Source organism: Seriola dumerili, unplaced genomic scaffold, assembly GCF_002260705.1.
Source record: "Seriola dumerili isolate Sdu_G_001 unplaced genomic scaffold, Sdu_1.0 BDQW01000189.1, whole genome shotgun sequence".
NCBI lineage: Eukaryota > Metazoa > Chordata > Actinopteri > Carangiformes > Carangidae > Seriola > Seriola dumerili.
The window spans coordinates 1559939-1583990 of NW_019174444.1; the positions used below are offsets into that span (position 1 = coordinate 1559939).

The 24052-nt window shown below is 40.1% G+C and overlaps 1 protein-coding gene across 1 annotated transcript in view; it reads right to left on the bottom strand.

Moving 5' to 3' along the window:
- The window catches only part of LOC111227485 (myomegalin-like), a 53426-nt gene extending 29654 nt beyond the window's left edge, over window positions 1-23772 (bottom strand). Inside the window, exons 1-3 of the mRNA XM_022753001.1 lie at window positions 23730-23772; window positions 20178-20230; window positions 16819-16886 (exon numbers count right to left, since the gene is read on the bottom strand). Of these exons, the coding sequence (XP_022608722.1) occupies window positions 16819-16886; window positions 20178-20230; window positions 23730-23755 (147 nt within the window). The 5' untranslated portion in view covers window positions 23756-23772. The remainder of the gene's footprint in view (window positions 1-16818; window positions 16887-20177; window positions 20231-23729) is intronic.
- Between the last annotated feature and the right edge of the window lie 280 nt (window positions 23773-24052).

Consider the following 24052-nt stretch of genomic DNA (forward strand, 5'->3'; position numbering starts at 1 on the left):
TTGTTGTGGGAGCCAACAACAGTGTGTTAGTCTGACCTGCCGGTCTGTGGCTCTCAACCTCTAGCCTGCTGGTTGGTGTTCATCTACTCTTATTCTTTTTTTAAAGGCTCAGTAATTTCCTAAGACAGCTTGTCACTTTAGTTTTTAGGAAATGTTACCTAAACCAGAGCATAGAGTGGATTTGTTTGGAACTAATTTCAGAGGCGGATTAATTCACATTTAGTGCTCTAGTGAGTATTTGGTAGCGGTGGGATGAAAGAAAACTGATTCACTTAAATATGGTATTCCTTTTTTTAAACAATTTTTTAACCGTCATGCTGAATCCTGAATCAATATTTAATTTATGATTTACAATGAGCTAGTGTAATCACAGCTAACACATAACAGTTAGCTCGGGAGCTATCTGGTTGGCCTGTTAGCATTGGTGCATGAATCAGAGAGTGTTTGTTTGTTTGAAAAATGGCCAAATGTTGGCAGTTTCCCGCCCACACTGAATAAGAAGTTTGACTTTCCGCTCACTGCAAACAGCTAACTGCTAACTGTTGTTTTCTAATCTTCAAGCTCACAGCAACTATGCTAATACTTCCAAGCTGAGACTAGCTTCAGAAAGTTTAAAAAGTAAACAAAAATGATGATAAATTAAAAAAATAGTGCATCACAATAATTAAAAATCACAATACATATTGAACTGGGAGATAAGGATATCGTCCCAGCCCCATAGTATTTGAGGCAGCAGGACGGTGTATGTGGGCATCTAGTCGGGTTTGAAAACATGTTGAAGGGCAAGAATGATCATGTAAAAACAGAAGTGGCTTAATATAGTGCTTCAACTCATAAAATACTATTGAGGATGTCAGTGATAGACAGTATAAGAGCAAGTGGAAGTGAGGAGTGTTGGGGAGAAACGAGGGAGAGAAACAGGAGTGAGGGACTGAAAGAGACAAGAAGGAAGATCTCAAATACGTAGAAGTGGCTGATGAAAATCAGGAGTTTCCCTCACTGCTCCCGGTCTTCAATTTCTCCTCTGCTAGCCATTATTCCATTTAAAGGCTCCCTCAATCACCGATAAGTCAAAGGGTTTTTACCAAAAAGCACCTGTCCCCAAAGTGCAGCAGACAAACTCTCAGTTTCAACACCCCTTTCTAATGCGCTGATTCCAGGAACCCTGCATTGGAAATAAATGATGACACATGGGTGCGTATACAGACCAGTTCCAAGTTAGGATTTTCTTTTCTTTTCTTTTTTTTTTTCAAACATAAATTTTTCCTCCCCTTTTCTCTGGCAAGTGGGTGAGTTTTCTCTGGTATGTGAAGAGGGAGGGAGGAAAAAAGGTTGTCTGTTCTGAGGTCTGCTCTGCACATGTCGCTCTTTCACAACCTTTTATAAGTTATCCCAACAGAGAAAAAGAGAAAGAGATTTAAAGAAGGGAAAGAAGAAGAAGAAGGGAGAGAGACAAAGTGAGAATCTGCAGAATGTATCTGTGAGAGAGAAAGAGGAAAGAGAAAGAAGGGCGGAGGAGAACAGATGAAGAGATGGCTTTGATTACACGCAGATCTGGCCATTACCAGCCCTGAGAGAGACTCTATAAAACAATAACAAATGGAGACCATCAGTCAGTCCATCAGTAATAAGCTACAACAACCAGCCGGCTGATGGGAAACACACCTACTAACATTTGGAACAGCGAGACTAAAAAGATACAAAAGGAACCTTGTAAAAATCTATATTCAATTTCCTTCTCTAATGAATAGGTGTTTTTGATAGAAAAGCATCATACTCGCCAGCTCTCCAGCAGTTTGGAGGATACCGGTCACATCTGTCCAACTGGTTGGCGTTCCCTTGGTTTCAGGAGAGCCGAGGTGGTGCATCAACATTTGATTTTTATATCCTTTGTGTTTCTTGGCCCTGGAGACAATTTGTACTTTGAGTGTTTGTCCAAAAGCTGTCTGAGTTATATTTGTGAAACATTAAGGCTTTGTCCACACTAATATTGATATTTTGCAAATTGAACATTTTCCTTTATGTTTTGGCCTCAGACAGTGCGGACTTTTAAAAACTCTGGTATGTGTGTATCCGTGGGGACATGTAAAACGGATTTTGGCACACGCTCATTACAAGCAACAATGGGAATGCAGGAATTGAGGTGTGTCGACATCACTTCCCAAACTCTCCCCCCACAAAATAAAAATGGGGGATAAAATTAGTTCACTTTGTATCCCAAGTGTTTTTATTTTTACGTTTTTGTAATTGCCACGCTGATTGTTGAATTTATTTACAGTGGGCTAGTAGAAAACAGTTAGCCTGCAAGTTAGCTGGTTAGCCTGTTAGCATCAGTGCATGAACCATGAGAGCTGTGTGAATAAATCCTCATGTTTAATGGAGCCACTGACCGGTAACGGTTTAACTTTCCGCTAACTGCTAACTGCTAACTGCTAACTGTTATTGTCTGACAGTGCGTTGACCGGATGCTTCAAGTTCACAGCAACTATGTTAACACTTCAACACAAAAAAGGTCAATAAAAATTGAAATTCTTCAAAATATTAAATCGCAATATGTATCGAAACATGTAACGCACATGTTGAAACAACAACAATGGTGGATATATTTAGGCTTCCAGTTTCTTTACGTTTGGTTAGCACTAGTGTCTACTGCATTTATTACTTGGACAACAGCGTCCACAGTTTTAAGTCCTCCACAAACGATCAGATCCAACTGCTCTTCTTGGGTTTTCATCACTTTGTTATATCATGACACTAAGACTGTTGGTTGTCCACACATATGAATCAGAGTCTGTTTGGCCACAAACCGGAAATAAAGGTGAAGAATCATATGTCAAATTTTAACGATTAAATAATTAGCTATTATTATTTTAGTTGTTAGGGAAATAAGCTCCCTACGCATGTTCACAATGTTCTCCTCTGGTATTTCAGGCATTGCTAATGTAGACTTTATCACCACTTGCTGGCCGGGCATGCTTGTTTTTGTAATTATTTTTGGGTTCTTGGAGATATTATGGAGATATTAGGAAACAAAGGTCATGTGGACGGATTTTTTTTTTAAAAGAGGGGAAATATCTGTATTAGTGTGCACACTGCTTGAGACCTACATGTTTGATTCCCCTGATCCTCTCTCTGCAGGGGAAAGAACAAGAACAGGACATTCTTCAACAGACAAAACTGTGTCTGTCTTTAATTTATTGACGCACACATAACTTCTCCTGAATGATACTCCCCCCAAAAACTGGGCATCAGAGCTCAGTACTTTTATTGGGACCAAAATGTGTCTGTAGCACCACGAATATGACTCAAACTTTGTTCTCTTCTTTTCTCATTGGTTGATCAGATAGTTCCCAACTTAAATCATATATTTATTTGACAAAAGCTTTTGTATGGTGGCTTGTGTTCAACACTTAAGATTTGCAAACTTTTGTTTCTTTTGTTAAATGAACGGGTTTTGCAGAGACTATAAATTACCATAAACAGTCGCCTTTGATTAACTCAACAGGAGTGAGAACCAGGCCTTCATTAGAAACAAAACTTATATTAGAGACATGTCTTTATTTCTAATTTCTTAAAGAGAAGTCTCCCTGTTTTATGATCTGCTGCTGTTTTAATTTGTCTATAAAAACTCTCATGTTTACCTGTTGTGTTGATTAATTCAATAGGCTGGACATGATCATTCCCACAGCATTAATTCCATCAGTACAACAGTCATGTCATGCTGTTCTCACTTACTAAAGGCATTTCAACACCAAAAGGGAAACCCCCCCCCCCCCTTTCCTGGCAGGCTTTTTATTTGTAACATGTACAGGAAGTGCTCCATTTTATTCTTGGTACATTAACACAGAATGAAGAAAAGGGGCTGCAGAAGCAACCAGAAATAACTGGTGAACAAAAACAGTATTAGAGAGGTGAGTAAAAAAATGACACTGTAGTTGTACTGATGGAAATAGTGCTGCAGAAATGTCCATTATATTGACTGTCTATATATTTATTTGGCACTGTGCCATTATTTGAATACAAAGTAAAACAAGGCTGTTAACATTTCCAATTAGCCACATACCTATAAAATCCCTCAAATCATCCTCAAGCTTCAGCAAAGAGGGCGGGGCATCTAGTGTTGTGTCCACTCACCTCTTCACTGTCGGGATCCAGCTGGACTGAAGAGTGAAAACAGGTAACTTCACCAGCACTGCGACAGATGACTAGCATTAGTGTTAGCTTATGTGGCTAGAACATACTAACCTAACATTTCAAAGCACAAACCAACAGTTTACATAATAATGACTAAATGAATATCTGTACTACCTGTTTACTCCAGGAAGAAGTGTCAAACAGGAAGTGGGAGAATCCAAAGGAATAGATGGAGGGGCCCAAGACTGTACTACATGGGGTTCAGCACAGAGGGGGGGGGTTTGGTGTTTATTGTGAAGGATGGTCATTGAATGTACCTTAAACAATGTGTACTGAAAATATTTTTGTTTTCATACATGTGTTAACACCGCCTGTGTGCTTCATCAGTGGAAATGTTGCATTAAATCACTAATTCATTTCAAAAGCACAATGGTTTGTCTTTGTGGGAGGGGCTTCTGTATAACAGTGGGAGGTTCAGTTCAGCTTGAAACAGCAGCTACAAGAGTATTCACCAAGTTTGGTGCCATTGTCTATTACCTATTTTAATTAATTAATATTTTTCATATTCACATTAAACTGCCAAATCTGTTCTTCCATGTTCTGGTGAAAATAATAATAAAAAAAGACAATTCAAATAATTCAAATTATAAAAAAGGAAGGAATGCACCAGCATGAGATGATCATGGCTGAGGAAGCAGTGTATTTAGCCAAATTTTATAGCAAACAAATTAGTGTTTGGAAGACAACATACTGATGGAAACCTGCAGGAGTCCGTTTAACTAAAGGTAAAGAAACAGCTGCCAACCACCGACCTTAAAGAAACATTTCAAGGCAACATGAGGTGAATGTTTTTTGATTTCAGGAATGTAGTGAAGTTATCATTCAAGCTTTTTCAGCTATTTTCTATCATTATAATATAATAATGTTAGTTATGATAATATATTACATGCCCATAAGGCCAAATTTCTTCATCTAAAGCCAATATGAAAAAGCTACTAACTAAAAGTAAAGGATGCAACACATTCATCATCAACTCTTTCTGTAGTGACGCGTCAGAAGCTCTCAACTCATCATGTGAGCATTTACAAACACACACAATGTACAGTTTGATGTACTGTAAATCAGTCTGTCATCATCTCTCGTGCTTTATTATGCATATCTGTGGGATTTTCAGCTGTTTTTATCAACGTCATCAACATTCATTTATGCAAATGTTTCAATAAATCTAAATAACTCGTGTATCTATCACATTTAAATACACAACACACACACACAACAAGCACACAGGCTATTCGACCAGATTCACAAAGATCCACAAAATATACATATATATATATACAGCCTATATATATATATATATATATATACATACTATATATATATATACATATATAAAACAGAACAGCATGACATGACTGTTGTATATATACATATATATATGTATATATACATATATATGTGTGTGTGTGTTTGTTTAAATTAGAAATAAGTCGTCTAATTGGTAAACTACAATATATATATACACTACATATATATATAAACATATATATATATATATATGTATATATATATGCTTTGTTGTTAATGGTAATTAGATCTTGCACAGCAGCTTTTTTGCTTCACATGACTCACTGTACTTCCTGTAGCTATGTGTGCACTTTGTTTTGCAAAACCATGAATGATTAAAACAGACATTTGGGTGCATTCATTGATTTATTATTAATTTTTTTTGCTTTTGGTGCTGTTTCCAGCAGAGTTGCTGCGTCCTCCTGCAGATCTTAGTGGTGATTAAAATGTTATCATAACCAATGGAGCCTAAAACATGATGGAAATCATTGTTTTTCTCTGTTCTCTAATAGTTTACATGTTTCTTGTCTTATCCTGAACAAGCTGCCATGAATAGTGGTTTCAGTCACGTGAACGTTACTGTAACGTTCACTGTCTTGTCTTGTACACCAGCCGTTCCTCCACTGGCTCAGATGTACAGAGGATACACAGTCTGTGGTTTCTGTGCCTCTCTGACCCCGGCATTAAAGGCTGACTATACTGTCAGGGTAATTGCAGGATCCGGCCTGCCACTAACTACAAGACTGATTCATAAAAATACTTTTTTTTAGTCTCTCTCTCTCTTCTTTTGCCTTTTTTGTTTGTAACCATTTCCATATGATCTGTGGGTTTAGTGCGGGGGTGTTGAAATACAGAAAAACACACAATGGATATTTCTGTAAAGCATGCAGAACAAACACACACACACATACAAAAATGTAAAAGGATTTCTACACACACATCCATGTGGGACACAAACTCACACACATTGCGTCAGAGATATGAAGTTATGTTGAGGTGCAGGAGATGATTTGCAGCCACGTCAAGACTTTTTTACACGCAAACATACGTATTCCTCCTCGACACTTTCTAGGAACAAAATGAGACACACTGACACACTGACTGTCAGGTGTTTCCAGCCGGAGCCTGACGTTAACAGTCAGAGCGGCTGTGTTACTGCTGGGAGTGTGTCGGGAGCAGATTACTGTACACTTTAACTGAACAATTATCATCCATGACTGACGCCGTGATCAAGTCAATATGTCTTCTCTGACCCACTGGAGAGGAGCACGAATTTATTGCACACGCCTGGGATCAATTAACTAAGTCGAGCTCAGACTACCAGCATACTACTCACTTAGTCTGTCTCTGTTTCTTAACAGGTGGTGGCGCTAGTGCAGTGCAGTGAGGACAGCCTGTATGGACTCAACACCAGTCACAATCCCTAAAAGAAAAATCCCCCAAAGGTCTGTGGACGCCACAAGGTGCTGATGACATCTTTATGTGAAGTAAGTAAAGATGATTATGGTCAAAATGCAACATTTTGAGTTCAGTCTGTACTGGGTTTTAAATGTTGAACTTGTAAAACTTTAGAAAATACTTGGGTCTAGATTAACCTGTTAGAAGACACCTTCCACACTCTTGACTCCACACATTTGATGACACCATCACTGCAGTTCAAAGCTCAGAAGCTTGTAAGCGTGAGTTTAGATTACTCTGTTACAAACAGTAAGATAACACAGCTCTGCTGGAACCTCCTCAGCTGATTTTACTTACTATTTCCCAAACAAATTTTATAATAATCAAATTATGACTAGTAAATACTGAAAAAATCAGCGACCATTGCGGACAAAACATGCTGACGTCAGAAAATATTTGTATCATAAAACACAGTCTGAAATAGTATCAACATGTCAAACATTGTGCAGCAAACAAGAAGTGAAGTTTTAGAGGCTATACAACAATATTACACAATAAAATTCCAAACCACATCAAGCCTCACACTGTATAATTGTTATCGAGATCTGACAATTGATTCGATACCATACGTTGTGCTGCAGATTACTGCTGGTAGCACTTTTTTAAATGACAAAAATGTGTTGTGTATATATTGTCATGTGATGTATGACAAAAGGACATTGTGTGTACATGCGTGTGTGTGTGTGTGTTTGTGTGACACTGCACATGCCAGAGATTTTAGGGTAAATGTAATAAAACAGCAATTTACATTCCCTTCAGCTCATAGTTAAAACTGGCCATTGAGAACATTTCAGTGTGTGTGTGTGTGTGTGTGTGTACGTGTGTGTGTGTGTGTCGGTGGAGGACAGCTCATGTGAGCAGATCTGCTGGCTGGCTGATCTGAAAGCTGAGCTGCTGTGTATTGATCTGCAGCCTGTCTGAGTGCTGCTGCGGTGAAAACTGACTCCTGTGCTGTCAGCACGTCCATTAACGCTCATCAGCTCCTCCACCGGATGCACTGCAAAAATAAATCTTGTTGTTGCGATCACACCAGAATCCACCATGTACGTACATGTAGTGAAGATGGGACAAGATGTATTTAAACATTCACCTCTTTCTAGCTTCAGTCATGTAACTGAATTTACTCCACAAACATTTTATATAAAGAAACATATTTTTCATCTATAAACTTCTGAAAATACTGTGAAAATCTGATTTGACTCCAGTTTTTTTTTGCAGTGTAGGTCAGCGAGGGCACAGACAGACAGACAGGCTGGCATCAATATCTATTCTTAGTGGGAGATTTGAGAAAACTCAAGAGGCGGAAATTGTGGAAATCTGTGTCATACTTCAATATCATTGAGCTGGTGTGGATATGGATGGCGTTTCCTGAAATAAAAGAGAATATGTGTTCGTACAAAAGCTGCTCAGCTTATATTTCCTGTTCTGCTCCCCTTTGATAGCAGATCTTATACCCGCTCTCTAATAACATGAACTGTACATTCATTCAATTTATTATTACATTATTTTCAGGTGCCTTTAGGCAATTTAGTTTGTTGGCATTTCCTGGTTTCCTAAAAGGCCAATAACATTCCTTGTTGGACTGGATGTTTGCAGCACATGTGCAAGTTAGGCTTGTGATATGATTATTATTTTTGCTTGTGAACGCTTCTGAATCTTCCCATTCTCATTCTTCCATAAGCGCTGTCACTGAAAAAAACCTTGTCTCACGGTTTAGCCAACACAAACGCAGAACGCCTTGGCAGTGGCTCAAGAAGCCATAGCAACTTAGCGCTTGGAAACACACTGCGATGTGGGTGTAAGCGCTGCGGTGGCCTAGATGTTAAGACACAAACCACATATTTGCCCCTGGTTTGATTACATAGCAACTAGTTACCGCTTGGCAACCAGTTAATGAATCCCTAGCTCGTCTCCACCACAGCCTCATGTACTAACCACTGGAAAAAGCGCTAGCAGCTACAGCTACAGCTACAGCTAAAAGCCTAGCCTCCTTCTTAGCAACCAAAGAGCTAACCCTAACACCATAGTAACAATTTAGCAGCTTTCTCCCAGACTATGCTGTTGTTATTTTCTCTCCCTCTGCTAAATTTAGACACATTTCCAGCTCATTATGTCATTTCAGAATCATGCTAAATGACGGAGCATCATTCTAGTTAATATTCTCCATCATGTGTTATGTGACAGGACATTTCTGTGTTGCCTTTGCCTTGCTCCTGTGTTTCTCCCATGCAGTGGTGGAGATACCAGCTGCATTAAAGCAGTGAATCAGCGCCAGCAGCTTGAGGGCTGAACATACAGAGGCCTACTCACGCACACACACTCTCCCACATTATTCTGACCTATTTTCAAACGCCACAACAAAAAAAACTAGGGGAGCACAAGAAGCGAGGAAGAGAGAAAAGACTCTGGAGATAAAGGGAATTAAAAGAAATTGCACATTTCTTTTTAATCGCACACTCACTTCATCCCCGCTGTCAGCTGCAGGATCGGGTGTTCTGTCTGTGTTTTGGTCTTTGTACGATGCTGAATGTGCTCCATTACTGCCACTCTGGTAATGGTAATCCAACTCTGACAGACCTTTCATGCCATGTGTGGCTTTTTTAGAAGTGAACACTGAGACCGAGGGCAAAATAACAGATTAACAACCCTAATTTGTCCTGAGGTTTTAATGGCCAAAATTATACGCAATCCTCCCCCTTCTTCTATCAATCTAAGTGTCTCTGTGGTCGGTTTGAATTCACATTTATAGGCAGCCATGTGCTTTCAATTTCTCCTGTGGACTAATAAAGGCCATTTGAGAAAGGGGCATTTTGATTGGGCGATTTTTTTTTTTTTCCCCCCTTTTCTTTTTTGAAAACCTCAGGACTACAGAGCGTGGATGTTTGACAGCTACAAACGCTGCTCTGGCAGGTTCATGTTTCTTCCAACCAGCCGGTGGGAAGATTGATCCTTTAAACTGACGCAAATGTGGAGGGAGGACAAACTGTACACACACACACACACACACACACACAGATTCAGACATAACCTGGATTCAATAATCCAGACTGCTCTATTAAGATGAGAGGACCAACATACGCTACCACTGTCAGAAAGACTTAATGTAAAACTACAGTGGCAAAAAAAGGTCAACAAACTTTAATCTGCTCCGTCAGAATGTGGAAATTTTTCAGACAGGACTCTGACTGTTATGTCTCTGCTCTATATTGAAAATCAGTTGTTTCCGTTTGTTGAGAGTCTGAACTGTAAATACTCCAGCCCACTGATGGAAATCAGATAAATCTCATTCTCAACTCCAGGCTGAAAGTCTCGCACAGAGTTTTCTATCGTTTTTTGCCAGATTTCTCAGTTTCTGAATTTTCTGCGTTGACGTCCATCCAGAGTCCATTATAGTAATAATCATATTTATATATATATATATATATGTGTGTGTGTGTGTGTGTGTGTGTATATATATATATATATTTAGATACACTTTTTTTGCCATTGTCAAAAGCCCCTTTTTCACCGGATTAGCTATACCAGGAAAAAGGTTTAGATATGATTGAGACTGAAGAGCCTCCTGGATGTGCACACTATCAAAACTTTAATGAACAACTTCCACTGCAGCTTCCACAATGTTTTTGTAAGAGGAAGAAAAAAACAGTAAAGATAAAGTTCCATGCAGTCCTTTCCAAACCGAGGATGTATGTGGAATTTGTTATTTTACAAGTTACGGACATGGAACATTTGCACGAGAGACTGAGGTTTATGAAGATAGCTTATCATCATCTGGTTTGCTGGGAATCCCAGAACCTTCCCACAGTGAAGTGCACTAATTTTAAAGTCCTGTCAAGGAACAGTGGTTCCTGTATGTGACAAGACGCAAATACACAGGGTTCTACTACACAAGCACATAGACACCACAACACCTGACAGCTATAGATAGGTTTCTTGTACACAAACAATTGAGTGTGCGAGCGCAGCCTCGAGGTAGAAATACGAACATTTTCACAATTTAGAAAAAAAGCAGCAGCTGGAGAACCTCTGGAATTACTGTTCAGAGGGGAATTTGTATGTGACACACTTTTAACCACACACCACCTTTGACAGACACCTATCAGCCCTGGTTAACTAACAAGATGCATGTTCCATTGACAAACAGCAGGAAACCAGTCTTATACGCCAGTTTGTATCCAGGTTACACAAAATGTAATCTACAGATTTCCTGACAGTCAGCAACAGCTTTAGTTTGTGAAATGGTAAAGACATTTAATATTGTGATTTTCCACTGTTTTCGTGACAGAAAAATATCTAATGTCAGTGACTGTAGCGTCATTAAACTGTTTAATGGCTCTTTTTAGACCCTCACAGAACTGGGTTCAGGTTATAGGGAAAGATCCTGGTCTGGTTTAATACAGACAAAGTTCACAGTGACTTCAGACACAAACTGTTGATGTATGTTTAACCAAAACCACCATCTCTCACTAACCTGAACCAAAGAGCTTTTTATTGCCTTAACGTAACCACAGACTGAACTCTGGATGTGAACCCAGGCCTCTGATGTGGAAGTCCCAACCCATCTCCTGTTCACTTTGCAGCTATTAATGAAAGTAGCACTTCGTTCATTCAAAATATAAACATGTGTCCCGAGAGTGTCACAGAAAACATCGATTCATATCCAGGAAATCAAGAGGTTAAAATTCGTGATTCTGGATACGAGTGTCTCCTGAAATAGCACCCCTGCGTCTGGCGTACTGGACCTCGGTTGTCATGGTTACAATAATAAACATGTGGAATAGTTACTATAATAAAGGTCATGGCTTGGTTAGGTTTAGGAAAAGATCGTGATTTGGGTAAGTACTTCCTCAACATTAGACGCTCTTTGTTGTCATGGTTACAATATAAACTGCTTCTTCCACATGGGAATCGAACACCGCGCTCCTGTGTCATATTCCTGTGTTTTGTTGACTCATCCATCCACCACAACCTCCTGCTAACTTGGACTTTGTCGCTCTTTATACTATGTCACGGCACTTTTACCTTTGCTCCTGTCATAATTACTACGACCACTAGATGTCGCCTAGCAACAAAACCTAACTATGGGTCATAATAGCCTGCTGCACAAACGACCTGTGGGCTGTTTTTTTACAGGAGGACAGTCGGTTAGCCTGTGTGTATCCTACAACATCAACTCACAGCACAAGTTCAAATCCAAAAGCACAGAAGCTTCACTCCTGACAAATCAGTATTATTGATCAGATCAAAGAGACTCTACTCTTTCATTTTAACAGCGTGACACATTTTCCATCCAAAGCCATGAGCCTGCTCCTCTATCTGCTTCAACACTGAAACTCTGAACACATGTCAGACACAGACAGTCTCTTATCAGTTGCAGTGCAACACGACCAGAAAATAATTTTGGCACCAAACAAAGCTCAGACATAATCTCTGTTATGAACGAGGTTACAGAAGCAGGATCAAGCCTCTGTGGGTTGTGAAACTGTAACGAAATACAAGGACATTTAAACACATTTACAACTGAAACCCCTGCAGCACTCTTTTACAGATATTTAAGCAATTCAAAATATGTGAAAACTCTGGTCTGTTCCTTTAAAGCAGTTTCACAGGTCTGCAACACATCGACTATAATCCACACCATCACCAGTCTCAGCCTATTTTTCCTCGTCCGTCCATACAAAGCCAGTGTTTAGGTTGCCTCCCAGGCTGGTGTCTGTGTATGTCTGCATATAGCATGACTCATCCCCTCATCCCTGAGTGGGAAAGCCATAGGAAAACTTCAAAGGAAAAGCTGCCGCATACTGTAATATAGCCTCCAAGCAGCCAGCCAAGAGTTCAGCTCTCTGCCTCAGCTTCAGAGGAAACACGCCTTCACCCTGAAATTACTTCTAAAGCTCCTAGAACAGTTTAAGTTGCATTTTTACCCACTTAACTTACACCCAGAATGTTATTTAATGAATAAAATGATCTTTATGTAGCAATATCATGTGAAACTTTAAACCGACATAGTCACCACGGCTGGAGACGCTCTCCATAAACACCTGGTTATTAACATGTCACACCTGTCCTGGTTAAAAAAAAAACACCAGTCAGTCATAAAAATGTTTAAAATCAGCACAGTTACATGTGGCTGAGTGCACCAGCTAACAGCAGGTTTCCACATGTTGGAGAGAATATTTTTTCCTCCCCCCCCACACACACACACACAGACACACACAAACTATACGCTCAGCTCTGCCATCTCTGCTGCTGTAAAATGATTTCTGCTCCCTCTCACTGTCTCAGAAAGAGACGTGTGCAAAGTTACTGATACACAACATACTGTATACACAACAAGTCCTAATTTCTGTGTGTGTGTGTGTGTGTATGTGTGTGTCTTTTTGTCTTGTAAATCCCTTGAAATGAACCTGTGTCTCTCCTGCAACAAGGTTGTGTATATGTTTATGCATTATATACCAGGAGATTGACCTTATGTCTACAAAGAAAAAGCCAGCGATACAGAGAAAGGCTGTTGCCAATCTTGTTCTGATCCTTCATGTCATATAAAAATAGATTTGTGGTAAAATGATCTAGTGACACACCAACAAAATTGTAAAGTTTTGGAGATGAATGAAAGAAAACACCAGCAGAGTAAATGTTTTAAGTAGTTTTCTCTGCTTTCTTATCCTGCTAAACATCGCTCAGCTCCTCAGTGGGAGGTGTCCCTGAGGTGTTCCCAGCCCCCACCACTGCTGTAACTAGAGGTCTTTACAGCTACATCCACACTGACACATTTTTATTTTGAAACAAAAATTTGCAGGATCGGGGTCAAACAAAAACAGTTTGAACAGGAAGAAGCAGTCTACAGTTTCTTAGTTGCACAAAATACTGAACGAGGAACAGCAAAGACATTTGTAGCGTAAATATGCAGAATTTAACAGAACAACAGCTGCTAGCAAAGACAACAAGGTCAGTAACTCTTGAAATTCCTTATCCATGTTGCTTTCACAACTGGTCGAGGCTAATGAGACCCAATCAGGGAGCGACTGAAGGGATCTATGTCATCATTTCCAAAGGTCTCTGTTTCTGTCTCTCCACACAAACCCAGAGACGGGTCCAGCAGCATTTCCAAAAGTCTCCATGTCAGGGGCTTGAAAACCTCAGTGTGGACGCCAGGCATAAACATAGAAAAGAGACATTTTAAAACTAAAACATTTTAGTATGGATGTAGCCTACGTCTAGAAAAAGATGACCAATGTGCATACATTAATTTTCACAAACCAGGCCCAATCTGAAAAGACCTGAGGACAATCAGAACTGATCCAAAAGGCTGTCAACCTGACCTGAGAACATTGACCAGACAGCAGCACGAAGCTCCTGCACTTCACAGTTCACACTCTCCAAAGCACAAACACAGTTTTCTCCTGTGGTGATGATGATGATGATGATGACGATGATGATGATGAAGAACCACATGATGAGAGTTGACAGAGCATGACCTCGGATCCACTCAGCTACTAGACATATTGACACAGACCTGAGACCTGCAGCTGTACAACAGATTACACTGAGCATTATATAACTAAGAGTGCTCTGATCCCAGGTCAGATCTTTTTTTATGCAGAGCAGAGAAGATGTATATATAGGTAGTGCCAAAGTTTAGAAAGTAAGAATGTAAAATGAGGTGTGATGCAAAGCCTTTAAAATATTTCCTTTTAATTCTATAAATTTCCAGCTGTTTAAAAAGTCAGAACAGCCTTAAGGTGAATAATCTGTCTGTTCTCTCTGCTGCTTTCTAACACAGAATCAATCAGAGAGTCTGTCCTGCAGGAAGACGTGGATTCATCCTCATCCTGTTGTAGTTTCATCTTTCACATCATTTGACCAAACCCTCCACATTAATTCAACATTATCACAGCCACCCCCCTCTCCCTCTATGGCTCTGTCCTTCACTAAAAGGCGAACAGAGTAATTGCAGCAAGCACCTCCAGAGTTATATCAGACCCACAATGCACCTGGCAAAGCTCCCAGAATCCATTACTCTGGCACAGAACCAGAACCAGAGGAGAACTATGCCTCTCAGACACACAGTGAACTGAGCTGCAGAATGCTTTGTACCAACTTTAAAAATATGTCGGCTCCATTTATTTAGTCATACATCTCATTTTTATGTTTAATTCTGTCTTTGTGTCTGGGTATTTGCCATGATCACAGATACTCGTGACAATATGGTAATTGCCGTTCAGTTGTCATATGTCATATGTGTATTTTTTCAATTTCAGATTAAAGTTTTTGCCTACACTAAGACAACAAACCTGCAGAACACTTCTTAAATCTCTTCCTCTCCTGGGGGGCGCCTCGGTGGCTCACTTGGCGGAGTGCGTACCACATAGGCTTAGCCATGAATGCAGCGGTCATGGGTTAAAGTCCGACCCGCGGCCCTTTGCTGCATGTCATCCTCTCTCTCTCCCTGACCTTCCTGTCTATCTCTCACTGTCCCTGTCAGGATAAAGGCAAAAATGCCCAAAAATATGACTAACTAACTTTCAGGGTTAAAGGCTGTTAGGAAATCAACTCAACGGTCATATTAAAGCTGCAATCTAGAAAACAGGAAATCTTTCTTAACGCATTATATTAAAATGGTAATTTGATTGTGGATAATAAATGCCAGCAGGTAACTACAAGAAACCGTAATCTGCGCCTTCTAAAAAGAAATCACAATTTTTAAATACAGCAGAAACAGAGGAAGATGTCGGCCATGTTTCTGAACAGTGGGTCAAACAGCAGTACAAGCCGTCAGGAATATGAATCAAGCTCTGTTTTCAGAGGGAAAACATCCTGTGTTGAATTCTGTTTCCCATTTAGAAAGTGTTTTGCACCAGTTTGGGCTATTAGGGCTTCTGTAGGGCAACAAAATGTTTCCACATTTGCCTAATGGTGACGTCCTGAGTTCATCCACAGGACTGCTAAAAGCATTTTTTTTAATGTAATTGGCTGCCCGATCCATTTCCTGTTGTTTGTTGAATGTTTATTGTTATAGAAATTAACTCGTTGCACTCTGGGTTTTCCAAAACACAAAATTTGACTTCATGAGAACACAATTTCCGAACACGCAGCGATGGAAGCAGCAAGAACACACACAAACTGCAATCGCCGTCGAGTAATCTGAGTTGAGACACTTTGGATTAAATAAGATTTACTGACATCTTCTCACTTTAATTACACATCTAAAATTGCTGTTGGTGAAAACTGCAACTGCTGAACTTAATAATGAAAAGCAGCTGTCCAAATCCTGTCCCAAGCTTCTCGCCAAAACACGCTCCATCTAACCCATATTGTACAAAATACCAAAGGACAATACAGAAAATACTACAGGAGTAAAGCTGTGATGAAAGCTGTAAGTCATATATTTAAGGTCTAATACAGACCTCTTACTGTGGACTGCGCAGCTGTATTAGTGTGTGTAAGAAATATGGATATCAGATATTAAATTTTTAATGACCTGGATCGGGACCAGCAGCATAATTATTATCCATGTAGGTGTGAATGCAGTGACAGAAATAGCACTATGGTTTGTATGAGAGACAGAATGATGAGGACAGAGGAGAGGAGGAAACTCTTTGACGCATGCAGTCCTTCAGTTGCCACGTCATCTTCCCAAACACACCTTACACAGTCATTTCCACGTAGCAGAGGCAAGCCTGGACACAGCTGAGACACAGCACTACACCAACATTAGCTGACCTCCATCAGTAATTTTCCAACACCACTAGAAGATCAGCCAGCTCTTCTTGTCACAACAGTAAGCATCCCACTCTTTAAGGGAGACTTTACCGTACAGCTTGTATCATGTGAGCCAAACCATGAGAACACAGCTTGTGTCAGAGCATAAGTTCTTACCTGTTCAAACTCTCTGAGGCTGTGCATCTGTACTGGTGGGCCTTTATCTGTTTCATCACATGAGAAATCTGCACAGATAGAAAAAGAAACACGTAAATAAGCAAAATTCAACTTTAAACTTTAGAAAGGAACGCTTTTACCAACATTTAACCTTGACCTTCCCAAAACCTGAAGTTTTAGAAAGTTTGTGGTTTTTACACAAAAGCTGCTTTTTCATTTAATTGTATTTTGCAAACTAGGGCCAGATATACATCAATAAAAAAGGGGGACTTGTCTCTGTCATAATTATGTGCTGTTTGGTGGGTATATATACCCAATTATTCATGACACTGAGAAACCCTCTGGTTCCTTCTGTTCCACTCCAGCACCATCTGATTGTTCCCCTGTCCACAAATACTAAATAATACCTAGACATCTCAGTTTGTCCAACAAGTGTTCTCCATTGTTCTTTACATTATCAAGAATTTGGAGGAAAGAAATAAACAGAAAACCTGCATTTAAACCAATCTAGTGGTGAATAACACCTTAGGATGAAAGAGGCGGTTCTTCAGATTGTCCCAACTAAGAGCAACCAATTAGAGGGTTATTAGTGCAGCCTGTTTACAGCCTAAGAGGCAACAGAAAGGTCAGTAAAGCAACTTCACTGCTGCAAGCATATGGTAACGACATACTGTAGAGGAGTGTATCAGTTTCCAGTTTTTCTGATCTGGCTTTTGGCGGACACTAAGAGGACAATATAGGTAAATCACATTGAAACTGTAACAGTGGAAGAAGTGAAAGGTACATTAGCAACTAGCAACTGGCAAAATGGTTGTTACTGTTGTATCTGTTGACACATTTGCTTGACCAATCATAATCTGAAAGTACGTGGAGTTTGTATTGAGTATAACCTCCTAAACTGCACCAAGCTCTTCCCTGAAGTGGACAGATAACAAAAGCGGAATGCTAATGCTAACAATGGCTACATGTCATGTTTCCTTAAATTCTTGCATTGGAAAACGGCCACAAATCCCTTTGTAATCCCTGTAACAGGGATGCTGTTACTGTATCTGAGCCAATCTCTGACAATGGAGGAGCCTGAAAATGGAGAACCAACAGAGTTCAAATAAATCAAGTCAAAGGTGCCATAAAGACATTCAGATCCAGATTTATTAAGATGTTTCAAAACCAAGTTTATTTTGAGCTTGGAGACACCAGTTGGCAAAACAATCTCCACTCAAGGTCCATTAACTCATTTGTTCTGGGGCTTTCAACTGTATCACAGATGGACTTCGCTCATTTGTCGTGGAACTGTAGAAACCATCATTTATTCTGACCACAGATTTATCATGAACGTTTACTTAAATTTGAGTGTGACAGTTCAGTCCAAATTATACCTGCTGATGAAGACCATCTGATATGCTTGAAAGCAAAGAAGTGGACCTTGAGTGGGGATTGTTTTGTTTATTTGAAGAACAAGAGCATCTTCAGAGCAGCTTAAACACCTAAGAGACTGGTGTAGTGGACTGGTGTTGCAAGTAAATGCACTTCATCTGTCAACAGCTTTGTTTGAAAACCCTCCCACATTAAAAATGTTCCAGTGTTACTGAAGATCATCGGTCTAACAGTACGGGGCTGAAGTCTAAACACCTCCAGGCTTTTCTGAGCAGCATCTCAGAGACGTCCTGATCAACCCTCGCCTCATTATAACCCTATTAAACCTGGATATATATGAGCCGTGTCCACACACAGCACCGCCACAGTACATTCTCATCCAGCTGAAACGCTTCCAGAGGCCTCAAGACGTCTCAAAGCCAAACTTCTCCTCTCCAGAGGGCCAGGAGCATTCCCAGAAAACTCCATACAGGAGGGATTTGGACAATAGTTCAGGTTTTATTCCTTTAAAAGCAGGGCCAATCAGTTTGCAGTATACAGGGGTGGGGGTGGTGGAGGGCCAGGTCCAGAGGGGTGTAATTAAGATGGCTTGGCAGAATTCAGATTTCTGACGGTTCTTTAAAATTGCAGCACATTAAATATTATTAAAGAGCTGCTCTGTTGCATGAAGGTGGAAGGTATTCTGGATCAGGGCCTGAGATGTTAACTACTGCAGCGCCTGCAGCAGGCCAGGGTACAAAATATTACACAACACTGATAGGAATGATGCACTGCTACAACTACACAAACACCCTCACTGGCATGTTCTGTGCAATGAAGCTGGAAAGTTTTAATGTTATCAGGAAAATAAAACCCAGGTTAAAAGGTAAGAAAGTTTCTGGATGGAGGCAGGCTAGCTGTTTCCCTTTACTTTCATACTTTATGCTAAGCTAACATGTTAAACTATTTCTTTTTTTGAAAACTACATTGTCACAAATCAGCAAATTAAATATTTCATATGAATGTGAAAAACGCCTGGTACACAATTGACAATGTCTTGTTTCTACCATTTGTATTGTCATTAAATAGACATACTCCTATATACGTAATTATATATACGTAAGTATGTCCTTCGAAATCCTAATAATTTCTTAGAAAGAGACTGGATTATTTCTTTTAGTTTTTCTTTCAAGTTGTTCCTGGAAAGGGCTTTAAAATTTGGTACTCCTCAAAGAGAAATTTGATTGATTGATTCCAATTATTTTCCATCATAACAGTGCACAGCAGGTCCGATCAACATTCAAATATTTAAAATTTCTCTACAGCAAAGCATACAATTAAACAAATATACAAATACAAATATTTACATGGGTTTTATCTGATTTCTGTCAGTGTTCAACAGTCGTTAAGATTTTGGGAGTTATTTTATGTAAATTCCTCTGGAAATCTACTTACAGCCCACATAACTATGGAACTGCTTTACATTTTTGTGGGTCTTTCCTTAAAAACTCAGACAAACAAGTTCTTACCCTCCTGCCAGAGTCTTGTCCTTACTTGCCCTGTTATTGGGACCGAGTCACATCGTTCTTTCAAGGAAATGTCAGAGGAAATTATAAGACATTTACCAGACGAGTAAAATTAGGCACTACCAAAAGAAAATCATGACTAATTTTACCTCAAAGCTCACGGCTGAAATGTGAAAATATTCACTTTATAAATCTCACTCATAAATTCTCACTGTCAAGGTTTAAAGACACTCACAAAAAGAGAAGTGTAAGAACACACACACACCTATAAAAGAAAAGGGGTGGTGTGTGTTACTGACACACTCAGTCATTCATAGAGTCATAGTTGCAACACACTGTAGCTCCTACAAATAGCCAATTAGTCAACACAGGAGCTTGTATCAGACCAAGGGTGATAAATGTTGTAATGAAGTGTTTACCTTGCAGTTAGGTGGAAAACACTCCTGATAAACAGGAAGAATAAGACAAGGAGGTACTCACCCATCATAGGTCCGATGCTCCTTGGCCTGGCCCGTTTCTCTGCACCGCAGTGCCTGAAACAAGAGACAGCGATCAGCCCAGCACCCTCAGTCTTAACACTGTCCCATGTGTCCACAGCAGCAACCGCACACACGCTGATGTTTATCCCTGCACTGAAACCTGTTTCTCCAGGTTCATGGTGATTAACTATTTTTTCCACCTACATATATCCAACCTGCTGGCATCCTGCCTGCTTCATGTGCCACTGAAAAATGGTGGTTAATTCTCCAAAGCACAGAGGGTCAAAAATAGTCCAGAATGAGCAGAGCTGGATGGAGAGGTGTGGAGGGGAGGAGGGGGGGGGTAGCTTCCCACTGACATGTCAGAGACAGGAGGCACACTCACACACTGGTGGTGGAAACTGAGTCAGCGCATGCTTTAAGTCACACAGCCATCACTCACCGCTGGAGACACAGTAAACAAAGACAAAGTGGAAGAATCCATGAAATCCTTCCACCGGCTGGTCAAGACTATATTAACAGAGGAAACCCTGAGGGAGTATTTATAATAAAGACTGTTAGCAGCAATAAAGAGATTTCATTGGTTAATAAAGTGAAGTTTTTTCTTTTTTTTAAGAAATACTTTTTTGCCTTTAACAGAACAAAAAACAGCTGTTGTGGCTCCTGAGATTCACTTATCCACTATTTCAAAGTGGCATCAGAGGAACGTGGGCTTGATTTTTTTCTCCCCCATTAGCACATCATCTGAGTCTTTCATGAATAATCAATTGGAGAGATTAAGTCAAAGCCGATCGCACCGAGCTGTAAAGGCCTCGCTTATTAGCTAAAGTGAGGATCAGGCAGACGAGGGCGCTTTCACATCAGGGTGAGAATGTAATGAGCCCAACACATTGTCTCTGAATGGAGCTGGGAATCAAAGGCTTTCAGTGGAATCAGCGTGTTTTACAGCATCTCGACCACCTAGGCGCGAGTGTGTGCCAGTCGGGGCTACGGTGACCTCCATGCTTGCCTGGAACACATGAGACGTGCAGGCGAGGACAGCTGGTGGAGCAGACAGAGCTGCAGGAGATGTGAGGTGAATGTGTGACAATAGATGCTGAGTAGATGACACAGTGAAGGCCTCCTCAGCAGCAGCTGTGTGGCAGCGGGCCACCAGAACACTCGTCAACAGGCTGGAGCTGTTGTTTCGCGTGAGAACAACATTTGTGCTCTCATGTGTCGGCGCTCGTCATCAAACCGATGCAAATCTGCTCCCTGTTAACTGATGTTTCGACATTTCAACTGATGCAACTAACGGTTGCAACACACCCCAAACCTGGGCCACAGATTCAGAGATGACACTTCATAAACTCCACAGGGGGAGGCACACATGTGTGAAGACATATTATATGCCAACACTGTGATTAGTAGATACGGGTGATAAATCAATTATGAACAGATTTTCTTCAGACGGTATTTAAAGTCATACCTGAATTACTCCGACATTACATCTAGAGTAGGTGGTTAGTCGACTTAGAATTCATTCAGTGATGCCTTAAGGCTTCTAAAACAAAGACTAGCTTGATTGAGTGCGCTGCATGCCTTCGGGTGTTTCAGCTGTTAGCAAGAAAAAAAAGCAACGGTCAGGGTGCTGTTTGTTTACTAGTAAAAGCTGCAACTGAACACACCAAAAACAAACAACTGACCAGTTGTCTGTGCTTCATATCTAAAAATAAAAAAAAAAGACCATGGGGAAGCAAACAAGTAAACTAGCCAATTAAACTTGAATTAAACTGTTTGAGCATATGTTTGAAAAACCAATTTAAAAAACGCCTAAAAAAAGGGATTGTAAACTTTTATTTTACTTTCCCCTGACATTGTGGTCTTCTGATTGTAGAAGAAGAAAAACAGAGGCATTAAATAAAAAAGCAGCCATGCTCAGTGTGTCCTGCCCTGTCCTGCTCGACCAACCATGAGCTGCAACGTCCCTCAAATTCCCTCCAGCCAAGGCCCTTTGTTTTATATTGCTCGACTGTTGACTCTTGAATTAGGCAAAAAAAAAAAGATGTCCAAAAAGTATTTATGGGACACGCCACAGATGATCAACAGCCAACTGTTACTGTGCTGCGAAGAGTCATGCTCCAGTTCTGGAAACTTTTAATGGTCATTTGTAATTATTGTTGATATTTAGAGACTAATTGACCAATTATGCAAGTAATTATTCAGACAAAAATATATGATGACTGATGATACTGTACACTGACTGACATGCAGGGGTGACATATTTGTGTAGGCCAACCAGGAAGTTAGCATCACACTGGTTCCTTCAACAAAAGGCCAATGGGATTTTAACATTGGCTTTTGGATCAATGCAGAAAATAAACTCTGTGACAAACTTATGTTTATGATACTGACACATTTTGTTCAGGGGGATAATCTTCACAGATTAACACCATTTTATGATTTTTGAAGGATAAATACAATCAGCAGAAGTAAAAAGCTAATGTTACGCGAAACTTTCAACTTGTAGTTTGATTGAGTTCTGACCTCTGCGACAAAAGCCTTTCCTCTTACACAGTTAGTAACAGTTTGCAAGAGCGCGGGTACAAACACAATGAGGTCGTAAAGAGGGACTGCATGGTGAGTAGATCGGTTTTCGTTTTCAGTGTGATGATGTGTAACGTCCCCGACAACCTGTGTAACGTCATTTAGCCTCTGGTTAGCAACCGGCCTTTTTTAACACACATAAAAGCTTAAATAAATCACAACTGGGGTATTTACTGACATATTTTATGTCATAGAATAAAACCTAAAAATGTCTTGAGCTTGTGTTAAGACCTTATTTCAGTCATCTAACCAAAACCTCCTTCAACTAACCCCGAGACTTCAGGACAAGGGAACTGAAAGTGCTAAAATGCTAGTTTATTTCCAGGTTTTAGGATTCATTCCTGCAGAATTCTATTAAAACCCAAAAAGGATATTTTAAATGGCTGCACTTTTACATCTAAACGAAATTCTAGATATCACTTAATATAGGTTATCAACTGCTTAAACTTAGCTGATCAGCTTTGAGGGTAAGTGATGACAAACCCATGCTGTTCAGGCACAGCTTGTTCAAACCCACCCAGTTTAGTTTACACTGCACTAATACTGTATGTCACACTGACCTGTAGGTAGATGTGTTTAAATGCCTTTTTTGCGTCTGATAAATCAGATAAAACTGACAGGCTTGAAGAGGTTAAAACGAGAGCAGCCAACTCAGGCTTTTGCTTTGAAATGAGTGCATATTAGCTCAGCCAATAGCTGCCTACCATGCAGGTATTCCACTTGTGGGAGTCAAGGCTTCGTGGGTTCTTATGTAACACTGGCACAAAGGTCCTATTTCCTACTATTAAGTGAAGTCTTTTAACTGTATTTATCTGTATTCACTGCAGAGGAGAGGCTTTTCTATTCACATTACATTCATGAATGCACACCCACACACACAAAGGCAACCGCAGTTCACAAACCACACACATTCACCAAACGACCCCATGACTCATCACAAGAGCTGTTAACATCCAAAAAGCCTTACCTTCCCCTATAGAGAAATCCACTCATTTTTCAGCTGCACGGATAATAAAAAAAAAGACACTTCAGATTCAAAGCAGCTCCAACAGCTGCTCCCCCAGTGTCTTCTCAACCGTCAGGTGAGTCCTCAGTCTGACTGCCTCCACAGACCTGAACACATCCATTTATTTCCCAACTGCCAGTAGAGCTCCAGCGCACAGTCAGACTCCAAAATACCAGCCAGAAAAAAAAAAAAAAAAAAAAAAAATCAAAAGTTCTGAGTTGGTCTGAAGCTTTGAGCCAGTTGTTTCTCGCTCCTCAAAGCCAGAGCAGAGTGACCACAGTCAG